General features: G+C 45.2%; 1 protein-coding gene and 1 long non-coding RNA gene across 12 annotated transcripts in view; one reads left to right on the plus strand and one right to left on the minus strand.

Annotated features, from left to right (window-relative positions):
• LOC139073802 (uncharacterized) overlaps positions 1-13614 on the plus strand; it is a 42440-nt gene extending 28826 nt beyond the window's left edge. The window contains exon 2 of the long non-coding RNA XR_011522824.1: positions 7175-13614. This is a non-coding gene — a long non-coding RNA (uncharacterized lncRNA). The remainder of the gene's footprint in view (positions 1-7174) is intronic.
• Positions 1-14938, minus strand: part of RNF213 (ring finger protein 213) — a 115336-nt gene that overhangs the window by 25656 nt on the left and 74742 nt on the right. For all 11 annotated transcript variants that reach the window (XR_011522817.1, XM_070559732.1, XM_070559724.1 and 8 more), the window contains 8 exons: positions 12613-12804; positions 11591-11736; positions 10477-10631; positions 8829-9035; positions 8307-8488; positions 7300-7420; positions 808-908; positions 512-694 (listed from right to left, as the gene is read on the minus strand). Coding sequence is in view for 10 of the 11 variants with exons in the window: in XM_070559732.1 (XP_070415833.1) it covers positions 512-694; positions 808-908; positions 7300-7420; positions 8307-8488; positions 8829-9035; positions 10477-10631; positions 11591-11736; positions 12613-12804 (1287 nt within the window). In the remaining variant the exon portion in view is untranslated. The remainder of the gene's footprint in view (positions 1-511; positions 695-807; positions 909-7299; positions 7421-8306; positions 8489-8828; positions 9036-10476; positions 10632-11590; positions 11737-12612; positions 12805-14938) is intronic.

A 14938-nucleotide genomic window follows, 5' to 3' on the forward strand; every position in this document is an offset into this window, starting at 1 on the left:
TCTGCCCAAGACCCAGCCCCTGGGCGTGCCTTGCATCCCACTTTTAGGAGGCATCAGAGGGAGGGAAAGGGAAGGAAAACCAACCACTAACGGAATGGAGCTGAGGAGAGCTAGCGCCACAGAGCAACTGCCAATTTGAACTACGTGCCCCGAAAAGCACTCAGTCAGACAAGAGAAAGCTTTCTGCTCAAGTCATAGAACGGGAATGGCATTTACACATCAAGAGAATAAACCAGTTTCACCTAAAGTCCTTGGGTCTCTCGTGATGGCTTTATTTATGACTTTCTGGTTTATTTCTTCCAACTTTTCTGTCTCCCAAATCTGTACACATATATGTCTTATGGAGAAAAAATTTTGAGATACTGTTTAATGAAGGGACATTAAGTGGTCGTCTCAGGATAGTTCTCTGCACTCAGGGTTTCTAAGGTTAATAGAATTATATTTCTGAATATCGTATTTGCAAAAAAGGAAAAAAACAGAGAAAGCTTTCTTAAGAGAAAGGGTGTTCTACCTGTACTCTTGGGAAACCGTCGGAGAGAAGCCATGTGGCAACTCGGTTAAACACAAGGGGCAACTCATCTGCCCTATGACGAGCCAGGTTTTGATGCAACCCAGGCAGTATATGTGGTCACAGGGCAGGCAGACAGGATCCTGTGCATCTCCCAGGCAGATGGGGCACGGCTGAACCCCAAACCTAGGATCCAAGAAGAGTGATCAGTTCTGAAGCAGAGAAGCTGGCTGTGAGAAGCCAAAAATACCAAAGCTTCTGAATTCTCTCCCTCACGGACCCCAAACCAAAGATCTCACCTGGTGAGGGTCTTGCTGGCCTTGTCCTTACACTCCCGAAGGACAGTCACCACAGCGAGGAAGGGCCTGTGGGTCTTGATGTCAGAGTTCTCTTGCAGACACTGAAGGGAAAGGCAGTGATAAGGGAGCTAATTAGCAGTGAGAAGGGGAGAGGTTAGAGAGTTTTCAAACTTTAAGCAATAATATAATGACCACCTGTATATCCACCACCAAGCTATAAGAAATCTTAGCGTTTGGGCGATATTTGCTTTAGATCGTTGTTTAAAGAAACAAAATGTTACCGATACAGTCGCAACTCCAAGTGTATCCCTTTATAATCACATTCCATGCCCACACCCCCCACCCCGTGCCCCGTCCCTTCCCCAGAGAGAACCACATTCCTAAATTCCCACTTTTACTGTTTCTATGAATGTGCAAAGGTTATGTTGTTGTTTTGAATATTTGTAAACTTTGTATCAGTGACATCATGCTATATCTAAGCTTCTGCAAACTTGCTTTTTTCTGATACATGTATGCCCAGATCATTCGTATCAACTGCTGTATAGTACCCACTGAGGAATGTTTTCTGGTAAACGGGTTTTTAGAATGTTTCCAGTTTTTTTGCAATTACAAACAGTTATATACTCAACATTCTTCCATGTGTCTGCTTGAGTACCAATGGGAAATTTCTCTGGGATATATATTTAGAAGTGGAAACACTGGTTTTTAGGAAATGTACATCTTCAACAATACAAGATAGTTTCATGGGTGTGCTTCTGGAATTTTGTGCTTAGACATGATGTTTGCAATAGATGTCTTTATATTACGTGTACCCTTGGGCATTATCAGCTTAAGGAGAGTTCCCTTCTATTCCTAGTTTGCCAAGAGTATCTTTTTTCCAAACTATAATTTTAAAAAATTATTTATATATATATATTTATATATCTTAAAGATTGGCACCTGAGTTAACGTCTGTTGCCAATCTTTTTCTCTTCTTCTTCTCCCCAGAACATAGATATATATCATAGTTGTGAGTGCCTCTGGTTGTGCTGTGTGGGACGCCGCCTCAGCATGGCCTGACAAGCGGTGCCATGTCTGTGCCCAGGATATGAGCCGGCGAAACCCTGGGCCACTGAAGTAGACCGTGCAAACTTAACCACTCGGCCACAGGGCCGGCCCCTAATTATTTATATTTTGTTGTTTTATTGTAGAAGGACCAATCAGAGTGTCTTCTTGCTGCAGTGGATGTCCATCATAGTAATTTTAACAGTAAAAGTGCTAGCCTTTTAACCAGGGTTAGTTTTCTGCGTGTGTTTTTTTTAAATTGAAGTAACACTGGTTTATAACATTAATTTCAGGTTTACATCATTACATTTCAATTTCTGTGTAGATTATATCATGCTCACCACCCAGAGACTAATTACGATTCATCCCCGTACACATGTGCCTCATCACCCCTTTCACCCTCCTCCCTCCTTGCTCCCTCACCTCTGGTAACCACCAATCCAATCTCTGCTGCTATGTGTGTGTTTGTCGTTTTTATCTTCTATTTATGAGTGAGATCATACAGTATTTGACTTTCTCCCTGACTTATTTCACTTAGCATAATACCCTCAAGGTCCATCCATGTTCTTGCAAATGACCAGATTTCATCTTTTTTTTATGGCTGAGTAGTATTCCATTGTGTACATATACCACATCTTCTTTATCCATTCATCCCTTGATGGGCACGTACGTTGTTTCCAAGTCTTGACTATTGTGAATAATGCCTCAGTGAACATAGGGGTGCATATATGTTTATGCATTTGTATTTTCATGTTCTTTGGATAAATACCCAGCAGTGGAATAGCTGGATCATATGGTAGTTCTATTCTTAAATTTTTGTTTTTTCTTTTTTTTTGTGAGGAAGATTGGCCCTAAGCTAACATCTGTTGCCAATCCTCTTCTTTTTGCTTGAGGAAGATTGTCCCTGAGCTAAGGTCCATGCCCATCTTCCACTATTTTGTATATGGGACACTGCCACAGCATGGCTTGATGAGCAGTGTGTAGGTCAGCTCCCAGGATCCAAACTGTCAAACCCCAGGCTGCCAAAGCAGAGTGCATGAACTTAACCACTACGGTACCGAGCTGGTCTTAACATTTTGAGAAATCTCCATACTGTTTCCCGTAGTGGCTGCACCAGTTTGCATTCCCACCAGCAGTGTCTGAGGGTTCCCTTTTCTCCACACCCTCTCCAACACTTGTTATTTCTTGTCTTAATTATAGCCATGAGGGGCATGAGATGATATCTCATTGTAGTTTTGATTTGCATTTCCCTAATAATTAGTGATGTAGAACTTCTTATCATGTGCCTATTGGCCATCTGTATATCTTTGGAAAAATGTCTGTTTAGATCTCTTGCCCATTTTTCAATTGGGTTGTTTGTTTTTTTTGTTGGGTTGTATGAGTTCTTTATATATTTTGGATATTAACCCCTATCAGATATATGGTTTGCAAATATCTTCTCCCAATTATTAGCTTGTCTTCTTGTTTTGTTGATGGTTTCCTTTGCTGTGCATAAGCTTTTTAATTTGATGTAGTCCCATTTGTTTATTTTTTCTATTGTTTCCCTTGCCTGGTCATACATGGCAAATTATAAATTTTATCAAATTGTTTTTCTGTACCTTTTGAAATGACCACTTAGGGTTTATCTTTTAATTTGTTATATAAATGATGACATGTAATAGATTTTATGATTTTGAGCTATCCTTGAATTCCCAGGGTTAATCTTACTTTGAAATGATATATGAGTTTTTAATACCCTGCTAAACTTGATTTTTTAATCAACAAACCAATTCAAAAGTGGTCAAAGGACTTGACTAGACATTTCTCCAAAGAAGACATACAAATGGGCAATGAGCACATAGAAAGATGCCCAACACCAGTGGTCATTAGGGAAATGCAAATTAAAACCACAATGAGATACCACATTACATCCAGTAGGATGCCATTTTATCAAAAAAGCACAGAAAATAACAAGTGTTGGGATAGATGTGGAGAAATTGGAATGCTGGTGCATTGCTGGTGTGAACGTAGGACAGTGCAGCCACTGTGGCAAACGGTACCGCGGTTCCACAGAGTTAAACATAGAATTACCATGCGATCCACTTCTAGGTATAGATCCAAGAGAATGAAAATCAGGGACTGAGACTCCTGTACACGAACGTTAACAGAGCATTACTCACAATCGCCAAAAGGTGGCAACCACCTAAATGTCCATCAATAGATAAATGAATAAACAAAATGTGGAATAGCCACACAACGGAATATTATTGAGCCTTAAAAAGGAAGGAAATTCTGACCAGCTACAACATGGATGAACCTTGAGGACATTATGCTGAGTGAAGTAAGCCAGACACAAAAGGGCAAATACCATATGATTCCACTTATATGAGGTCCCTAGTACAGTCAGATTCACAGAGACAGAAAGTATAACAGAGGGTACTGGGCTAGGGGAGGGGAATAGGGAGTTAGTGTTTAATGAGGACTGAGTTTCAGTTTTACAAGATGAAAGAGTTCTGGAGATGGATGGTGGTGATGGTTGCACAACAGAGTGAATGTACTTAATGCTACAGAACTGTACACCTAAAAATGGCTAAAATGGTAAATTTTATGTTATCTATATTTTACCACAATAAAAAAAATGGCAGTGGCCTATTGGTTGGACAGGGACATTGGCAAAGACAGGGACATTACAGATTGGAAAGTCAATGCCCTTATGATCTATAATAGCAAAACATTCGGTAAGACTGTCATCTGTGACACCTTGGAAGTCAGATCTCAAACCAAGAGAATGTATCTATCTATCTGTATCTGTATACCTACCTACCCATCTATCATCCATCCATCCTCCATCTATCATCTATCTATCCATCCATCCATCACCTATCTGTCCATCTATCATCTATCTACCTACCAATCCATCCATCATCTATCTATCCATCCACCCAACCATCGTCTATCCATCCACCCATCACCTATCTGTCCATCCAACCATCATCCATCTATCATCTATCTATCCATCCATCCATCACCTATCTGTCCATCCAACCATCATCCATCTATCATTTATCTATCTATGCATCCATCTATCATCTATCTATCCATCCATCCATCATTTATCTGTCCATCTATCATCTATCTACCTACCAATCCATCCATCATCTCTATCCATCCAGCCAGCCATCATCCATCTGTCATCCATCTACCTACCTATGTACCTATCCACCCAGCCACCCACCCACCCATCATCTATCTATCATCTATCTGTCTATGCATCCCTCTATCCATTCATCATCTATCTACCCATCCATCCATCATCCACCTATCATCTATTTATCTATCCATCCATCCATCATCCATCTATCATCTATTTATCTATCCATCCATCCATCATCCACCTATCATCTATTTATCTACCCATCCATCCATCATCCACCTATCATCTATTTATCTACCCATCCATCCATTATCCACCTATCATCTACCTACCTACCTATCCATCCATCATCTCTCTATCTATCAATCCACCATCTATCTATCTATCTATATATCCATCCATCTATCATCTCTCTATCCATCCATCATTTATCTATCTATCCATCCATCCTTCTATCCATCATCTATGTATCTAACTGTCCATCCATCTATCATCTATCATCTACCTGTCTGTCTACTACTACCTTCCACCTATCTGTTTATCATCTAACCTTTCTATTAGCACTGAGGAAACTCAGAACATCCATCTGTGATTGCCTGCTTTTTGCAGCTCTTACCAAAGTCCTGTGGGAGGCTTTGTTGACTATTAATTCAGGATAACTATAAGAAGTAGCTCGGAAAAGGCAGCCTCAGTAGGAGATAAGATTTGAGGCCCGACGCCTTCCCAAGCAATTTCACGAAAGACTTCCTAGCCAGACAATAGGAACCAGCCTCTCAGGCAATGCTTTCCCCCGAAGCCTCTTGTTTCAAATGACCTCAAGGTGGCTGTCCTTAAATTGGAGGGGATGAGGCCAGTAAATTCAAGGCAGGCTTCAGGCATGGAAGCAAACTATAGAAGATCTTCAGCTATGGTTACTCACACATGGATTTGAGTGGAAGGAAATAAGCCAGAAACCCATTAAGTTTTTGGGGTAATTTTATTGCCAAAAAGTCTCCCCACAGGCCTAACGTGCAAAAGTCTACGCATGTATGCATGCTGGCATGCAGAGACCAGATAAGCCATCTTTTAGTTTACATTATCTGACCATGAGGAACCACACTGGACCTGGCTGAAAGGACTGTGCCTCACCCGGGGGTCCTGGCCTGTGACAGGGTGAGACCTGGAGAAAGGCTACATGTGGTCCGGTGTGGGAAGAAGGGTAGTCACGGGTATGTGTGGGCCAGCAGGGTGGCAGAGTGCCAGCTGTTTTCTAGGGCTCTCTCTCTCTACTTTTCCTCTATAAAGGAACCTCCAAGTTCTACGTGGGCACAAGACTGCTCCACTCGAGATTTCTCAGCCTCCTCTGCAACTAGACGAGGCCATGACTAAGTTTAGGGTGGTGGGCTATGAGCGGACGTGCTGTGTGTATATTCTGGGTTGGGCTCTTAAAACGGGTGTGCCCTCTGGGACCATTCTTTCTGTCCCATGGCTTGTGACAGCAGGAACAGCCTTCTCAGACCACAAGGTGGCAGTTGCAATATTAAGGGTGACAATGGAACAAGACAGAAGGAGCTTGGGCGCCTGACACGGAGGAGCTGGTACACCAGCCCTGGACTGCTTGAGCTCCTACAGGTATAGGAGAGAGAGACAGGCTTCTGTTTCAGCCATTGATGTGCTGGTCACGGGAAAGTAGACTGGAACCTAGTATCCAGGTCAACCACCCTGCAGCGCGCCACCCTGCATTTTAAAGGCTGGGCAGCTGAAGCTGCTGGGAGCCCTCGTGTGAAGTTTCCGGGGTAAGTGAGGCAGAAACCGTCTTCTGCTGAGTGGCCACTGTGGCTGACTTTATAAAGGGTGTCGAGGGGCAGAGGCACGGGGCTTCCTGTTCCCCTGGTCCCACTCACAGCACTGTGTTTTGAAGTCCACAGCCCCAGCGGGATTCTTGTGCATCCCCGTGTCCCTGACTGTGGCAGTGGTGGACAGCTCCCCCAGAGGGCCAGGATGCCGGTGGGGTCTGGGGCCACTGGAGGCCTGGGTGGAGCCCACCCCTTTAGCCTTCCCAAAGGTTTTGCAAGCATATTCTCTGCATGGATGGTTTCTATAAAATGATATACCCTGACTCAGCACCCAGGAGAGGGTAAATAATTAAACAATTAAACATGGAAACTGTAATGGCCTAAGTGAAGAAATCACTTTCCTTTGCAATTCCAGATAAAACTGTCAGAGCCGAAAGGGAACATACTCCCGCGCAGATAAATGTCGGGTTAGGCTTCGTTTCTTCGTCGTCTTGAAGAAGCAGAGCCACGCGGCTTGCTGAGCCGGGCTCGAGCACTCACCTTGTTGAGTAGGAAGACGTACTCCGTCACCAGCCCGCCCAACTCAGGAATCTGGCTCTTAGTCCCCAGCAGCACATGCTCCACAAAGAGTGCGATGGAAAAAATGCGATTCCAGTGGGTTCTGTCAAGAGACGGTGTCACTCAGGAGAAGCAGGGGCAGACAGGCAGCTCCAAGGCACAGGAGGTGAAAGACGGATCCAGCAAAGGAGCCGGGTGGAGGTGGGTGGGTGTCACGCCTCAGCCCCTCGGGGCTCCCACACAGCCGCGGCCTCCGGCTCTCCACGCCTTCCCTCACTCTCAGCTCCGCGTAACTGGGGGTCTCACTTGCTGGCTTCAGCCTGTGCCTGGTGAGTCCCACCTCACCCTTAAAGGGCAGCACATGACTTGTCCCCTGACTGCTTGTCCTGTCTCTGCGGCCCTGCCTGCCCTGCTGTCCTGCCTCAGGTCCTCTCCAGCTGCTCTCTTCTGTCACAGCATTTCTCCCAAGGATCATCATAATTCGCCAGCCTCTCTATCCCGTGCATTACTCCATGCACTCCCTGAATGCAGTTATCTTCTTCTTTGTGTCTCTAGCATGAGTGTGATGCCTGGCATTTAAAAAGGGTTCAACAAATGTTAAGCAGTGAATAAGGAAAGGACTCCTTCCTGAGTCAGGAGTATCCTTCTTTTTTTTGTTTTTGAGGAAGATTAGCCCTGAGCTAACATCTGCTGCCAATCCTCCTCTTTTTGCTGAGGAAGACTGGCCCTGAGCTAACATCCATGCCCATCCTCCTTTACTTTATATGTGGGATGCCTGCCACAGCATGGCTTGACAAGCAGTGCCGTGTCTTTACCTGGGATCCGAACCGGCGAACCCCAGGCTGCCTGAGTGGAACGTGCGAACTTAACCACTGCGCCACCGCCACCAGCCCGGCCCCAGGAGTATGTTTTTGATGTTCCCAGGACTTGGCAGGTTCCTGACGAGCATGTGGGAAGGGATCAGTGAGCACCGGGCTCCTGGGTCTCACCTGACTTCCCTGATGACACCTTTGCTCACGCTCCCACAGCCTTGCAGGTACCCATCTGAGCAGAGGAGCTCCAGCGGCATGCACAGATTCTTCACTATCTGTAACCACGCCTGGGGACTGGGCTTCAGGATGTCCCTGGTCAGAATTTCAGCACAGGCCATTGCTGCAAATGCATCCAGAGTCTGGGGAGATGGAGAACAGACCCGTGGCTGAGCTGCCCTGCCCAAACCCCCTTTTGGCTGCTCCTCTAAATCCTAAGTCCAGGGGCCCAGGATGTTAGGCCAGTGTGTTCTTGTGTTCCAGGCTTGGAGCTTCATCTTTTATTGTTTTGGGATAGAGGAAGCATTAGTCAGATGTGTTCTTAACATCCGAGTTGTACGGACATATGCTTGTGAAGTCTCCCACTTGGAACACAGCCCAGAAGCCTGTCCTTCCGAGAATGGTGCTGGGAGCACCCGCCCGCCCACTCGAGGAAGGCCGAGCCCTGGCCCTGAGCACTAAGTGCCCCCAGAGGAGCCATACCATCTCACATCTAGCCAAGCCGTGGTTCCACGGGGCTTCCATCAGCCTGCTTAGAATTTGGGGGTGGATAGTCAGGATTCTGGAGAAGTTCTGCAGCCGGCTCCTGAAGTGCTGGGAGGCCAGGTGCACCCACGGTAAGGAAATCTGCTCCTCCGGCCCCGTCGCCGTCAGCTGACAGATGCAGGACAACAGGGCTGCCCGCAGGGCCTGGGTGGGAAACGAGCTTTTAGTGTAAATTTGTAAACTACCAAAAAAAAAAAGAGATGTTTTCCCTGCGGAAAATTGGAACTATTCAAAAACAACAAAAAAGGAAATTAAAAATTATGATACTATTTTTGTATCCTATAGTAATACAGATACTATTACTATCTCTAGTTTACTTTTTGGTGTCACCACTTCTACACATTTTTATATCCATATGGCTCTTCCCTGTTGTCCCCAAATTAGGATCACAGTGTATTCCTGATTTTTTTCCACTTATTATATTACGAACATTTCTCTATCGTTAAGTACACCTGAAGAACATCCTTTGGAGTGGCTGCACAATAAGCAGTCAAATGGCCCTACTTTAATTTCTCCAACCCTCATTATTGGACAATAAAATTGTTTCTAATTTTCCATTTTTAGAAATAAAGCTTAAAAGAACATTCCTGTGGATAAAATGTTGTCCACGTCTCCCATAACGTTCTCAGGACAGAATCACCAGTTCAGCTTTTATAAGGTTCTCAGTTCATCCCCCAGGTGGTTTTGCAGAAGCACAGTGCTGGCTCACAATGGAGGAACTTCTGCCTTTTTAAAAATCAGTTTTTCCACATGGATACATAAAAAAATAGTATCTAAAAATTGTTCATGTTTCATTGATTTACTAGTGAGGCTGAGCCATTTTCAAATGTATTCTGGATATCTGTGTAATTATTCTGTTAATCGTTGCTTTATAATTTTCACCCATTTTTAGAAATTAGAGTATTTTCTTATTAATTCCTAAGAATACTTTATTAATCTTTAATCACATTGGTTCTAAGTATGTTCCCTTCAAATTTGTCACTTTTTTTTTTGGCTGAGGAAGGTTAGCCCTGAGCTAACATCCATGCCACTCTTCCTCCACTTTCTATGTGGGTTGCCACCACAGCATGGCTGATGAGTGGTGTAGGTCCCTGCCCGGGATCCAAACCTGCAAACCTGGGCCACTGAAGCAGAGCACACTAACTTAACCACTATGCCACAGGGCTGGCCCCTCCACTTTCTGTTTTTATGTACTGAAATTTGAGATCTTTATGTCATCAAAAGTATCAGTCTTCCCACTGAAATTTCAGTTATCATTATGCTGTAGAGTCAGTTAAGTATTTACCTATTTTTCTTCGAAAGACTCTAAACATTTCAAAAGAAGGTGTTACCAGGGAAATTGGAAGACGTCCTTATTATGTTAATAAAAAGCTCATGTTTTAGGAGGCCCTGCGTGGTGGGCTGAGGATCTAAGACAGAGCCTTTTGAGGCCATGAGCGGCATCTTCAGGCACCAGAGTCCTCCCAGACCATGTGCTAGTCCACAAACATGATGGCACCAGTCTCAGCAGCTGAAGAAGGGTTCTCACGTTTGCATCCAGTTCACATCACACCAGCTTTGCTCCCGTCCCTGGATCAGGATTTACCTTTAATTCCCCCCAAGTGGATACTCTCATGGTCAGGAGAAGGAAGTCCTGCAGGTAGCACTGAAGGAGTTCTTGCTGCTGCTCGGCATGGAGCTGAGCAAGGAACCTGCCCAGAGGAGTCTGCTGGAAGATTTCCACCAGCTTCTCTGACGACTCTGCAGGGGGGAGACCAAGGAAGGGCTTGGAGTGAGAACGCAAACCATGACTCTTCCCTCTCGCTCAGGACACGCCGCTCCTCCTGGTGAAGGGCAGTCGCTCTGCCAACAGTAATGGTGGATCAGCCTCGTTGGACAGCAGCTCATGGCACAGAGGAGTCAGCTGCCTGACTTTATGATCATTTCTAGACACTTCAGACATTTTTCCAGTGGAGTAACAGAAACAGAGGCAGGACCGACGTTAAATTTTGGTCACTAACAGCCTAGCCAGCCCCAAAGGGCTCAAACGATCTGAGACAGACCAAGTTTCATGTCCATCAAGTCAAAATGGGCTTCAGGACCCAAGTGGATCAGGAGTGAGTGGCTGCTCTTCAGGGGCTGGGGCCAGAAGCTGCTCAAACCTGAAAGATCTGCCTTCTCGTGCATGGGGGCTGGCCCTCGGGCACATGCGATCACAGAAATGCAGTGTCGTTAGGGTATGGACTTGAAAAAGGAAATACTCTTCCCTCAGGAGACAGACTGCTTCAAATTTGTTTGGAGAAAGTGGCAGAATGCTTACCTAGAAAAGTAAGTTCATCTTCAAGGATTTGGCCTGTATTTTTTAAAGGCAATGCTATAATTAAACTCTGAAAAGATTATGTCATGGATGACAGATGACTTTTCCAAAAGCATTGTGTTATCACTGGTTTTCCTGGAGCGCCAATGGCCAAACTACTTGGCATGTGTGCGACAGCAGAGCAAGGCGCCACGTAGTTCAGGAGGAGCACTGAGGCTCAGTTCGGGCAAAGACATTCCATTCTAGTCGCTAGCAGCTGCTGAGAAAGGCTTGATGGGACATCTCCTGAGCCCTGTGCCCTAGCTGTCCAGAAGCCTCAGAATGGGAATGACTGACTCACGACGGGGTAACAGGCTCTCCTCCTGCCAGAACGTATCCCATTCCACCACGTGCTTGGGCTCACCTTCAGCTCCTGTGATGTACTGAGCCTGGACCCACAGCTCTTCCAGATAGTCTTTGATTCGCCAGCTAAACGGGACGTCATTGTAGAAGCCCTCTGCAAGGTTCATATAGTTCTGCACCATGATGTAGGACATCTCACTTTTAGATCTGCAATAAGGCAAATGAAGACAAAGAACATGTCGCTCAAGAAACAAGACAAGATCCACCGCTGATGCCACTTCCTCTCCATCCTCAAGAACAAGTGTGCTTAAAAGGCTACAAAGGCAGCCCACTGGTCTGTTTTATAGCTCAGGGATTCTGTTTATAAAAGAACTCCAGGGCGACCTTATGTAATCTCTTTGCTTCGCAGACAAAACAAAAACAAACCAAGGGAGGGGTCAAGTAGTTGCCCACAGTCTCAGGCAGAAGCAGGTGTTGTGGGGCCTGCACTCACCCTGGCCCTAAACCTACACACAGAGAACATGACTTGTCAGAAGCAAGTCGTTCTCTCATGATCAACGGTGTCTTGTCTTCTAAGTAAGTGTTTCCACTGGAGATTCAGAATTCCGTTTATTCATATATTCTTTTATTAACCTGCACCCCAGAACTGAAGCCCCCTGAAATCCAAATGGGAAGCTTTTGGGTGGCCAGCTGAGCTTGAGTTGCACAAGATCAGGCCTAGGGGTAGGCTGTGTGATTCCCCCCACGGAAGGAAGAACAGGAAAAGTGACACAAATCAAACGGCTCTCCTAAGTACAGCTTCTCTGGTGTACACAGAGCTGACTGTGGTGATTTTAGCTGTAACGAGTGCTCTGGAAACAGGGTACTGAAGCCAGAAGAGAAGGAAACGAAGATTTCTCAGAACTTCATAAACTCCCATTTGTTGCTGTAATGCCATAACCCTTTAGGCTATGAAAAGAGCCAACTTAAATGTGATCCTAAAATCGATACCCACATTTCGCCAAATACTTGGGAGAGCATATTAAGATTGCTGCTATGTTATGACCTTTTTCCTTTCCCACAAAAAGAAAGTCATCTATTCACCTTGTATCATTTGTCACAAGAGGAATGTTCAGAAGCTTAATGTCACTGAAAATAAACATCCAAAGATCTCTTGCCCAGGATGGAGCACCTGGCCTGGTCAGTAGCTCAAGGTTGCCGTCTCTGTCGATGAAGGATATCATGCTCGCCAGGAGAGGAGTCACCGCGCCCTGGACCCGCTTCCAGAGGGTATGCCTGCAGAGCAGAGGAGAGGCAGACTCCAGTGCCCCGTCAGAGTGACCACAGACCACAGGGGATTCCTGCGTCCTTCTGACGGTCTGCTCCTTCCTGGGCTGTAACAAAACATCTGGTCTCCTAACTCCCACACTAGAGCCATAGCAATAAATGGAAATTTTCACTATTTTTAAGAACCAGAAGAGAGACTCACAAATGCAAATGTCTAGGGGCAGAACTGGAGTAGATCTTAATTCTACATCTAATCAACTATAATTAGTTCATTGTAAAGGCCAAGTAGTACATTTGCTTTATTTTGTCATATGACTGTTTTCCAGAACAAGCCATCTAGGTTCTATAAAGAAAGAAAACAATGACCAAATTCATTTGTGGGGAAAAAAAAAGTCAGTTGTAGATAGAATATAATAAAGAAGAGACCAAAGTAAATTCATTTCAGAGCGACATCAGCATCATGGCGGTGTGAGTGGTTCCCTTTGTGTCTCCCCTTTAAGTTACAACCAAATGGACAGTCATTAACCAGCAGAGGATTCCTCGCACAGAACAGGACGTCTGAGAGATCCACGCAGCTGTGCACTTGCAGGTGGGGGACTGGATCCCTGGAAGGCAGCGGAACCAGGTGAGCAGACTCCTCCCCCTCCCTGGCACAGCTGTGCCACTCACAGATCCTCACACAAAGGGAACTCCTTTCAAATCAAGTTAAGCAAGAAAGCACGTGTTTATCTAGAACTTAGTTCTTATTGATAATGGTTTTGTACACTAGATCTGAGATTTTTTATATATAAATAAATTTGATTGCTTATATTAAATACATTATACTTTGCTGCTATAATTTTGTTTATACACAATAATAAACTAGAATTCATTTCAAAATTCTTGCGGTAAAGCATAAGACATCTACTACTTGGTAATTAACATTGGGGAGAAAAATGCAGGCTCTATTGTGAAAAGAATAAAAAGAAATACCCTACTTTTTTTTAAAAAGATTTTAGTTTTTCTTTTTTCTCCCCAAAGCCCCCCAGTACATAGTTGTGTATTTTTAGTTGAGGGTCCTTCCAGTTGTGGCATGTGGGATGCCACCTCAGCGTGGCCTGATGAGCTGTGCCATGTCCACACCCACGATTCAAATCGGTGAAACCTTGGGCCACCAAAGCTGGAGCGCAAGAATTTAACCACTCAGCCATGGGACTGGCCCCAGAAATACCCTACTTTTTAAACAATGCAGTGCACAGAAACCTGCAGGGAATTCAAAATGTCTATTGAGTAAACAAAGCATGCTAATGATCAAAGAGATCACTTGATTTAAGGAAAAAATGCCCAACTAGAGAAAGCGTGGAAGACCCTAGACATGAAAGGAAGAGCTGGCTGCAGGGAGAGAAGGGGAGCTGCACCTGCGCAGGCGTGCTGACTGGGCATCAGAACAACCCTCGTATACAGACTATCCCAGTCGGGACTATTAACCCCGAGAGGGCAAATGGTTTAAGTCCAAAACACAGAGGTAGTGAATGGAGTTAGTCCCTACTGGCCTATGACAGTGGACCCGCAGGCTCCAGGGCTCCGCCTGACCCCTGACACAGGGAGTTACATGAGTGAGTTCTGACTGCTGGACTGAGAGGCTGTTCAGAAACCGCAGGAGGCCGAGTGAGATGAGGCCAGTCCCAATGCCACAGCAAACAGCAGGGTAGGGAAGGTGGGGCTGCCCATCCCGCTCTGAACACCTGGCAAATGTGGGAAGTTCGGGAACTGAAGAGGAGGCTGAAAATACAGACGTTAAGAAATATGTCGAGGTAAGTAGTCAGTAAAATCCATAAGGAGTAACCGAGGGAAAGGAAAATATTTCTAGATTCATATCTGATCTCATAAAATTCCTTATTCAGAAAGCATAATTAGGGAAGAAATTAAGGATAACTGGAGAAAAAAATAGAAGCAGAAAACTTCCCACAGGAATGAATGAGCATCAAGGAGCTCGCACTTTCCACTCGGCTCTGTTGCTCCTCATCTTCCTCCCGCTGGCGGCGCGCTGGCAGCACGCCCGAAGCCCACCCGGCAGGCGGGGAAGATCGGACCGCAAGGGGCCTTATGCAAGAGGTAAACTTTCTTTCAGACATGAGGAGGCTGAGAGCCAGAGGGATGAAGT

Source organism: Equus przewalskii, chromosome 10 (genome assembly GCF_037783145.1).
Source record: "Equus przewalskii isolate Varuska chromosome 10, EquPr2, whole genome shotgun sequence".
NCBI classification, from domain to species: Eukaryota; Metazoa; Chordata; class Mammalia; order Perissodactyla; family Equidae; genus Equus; species Equus przewalskii.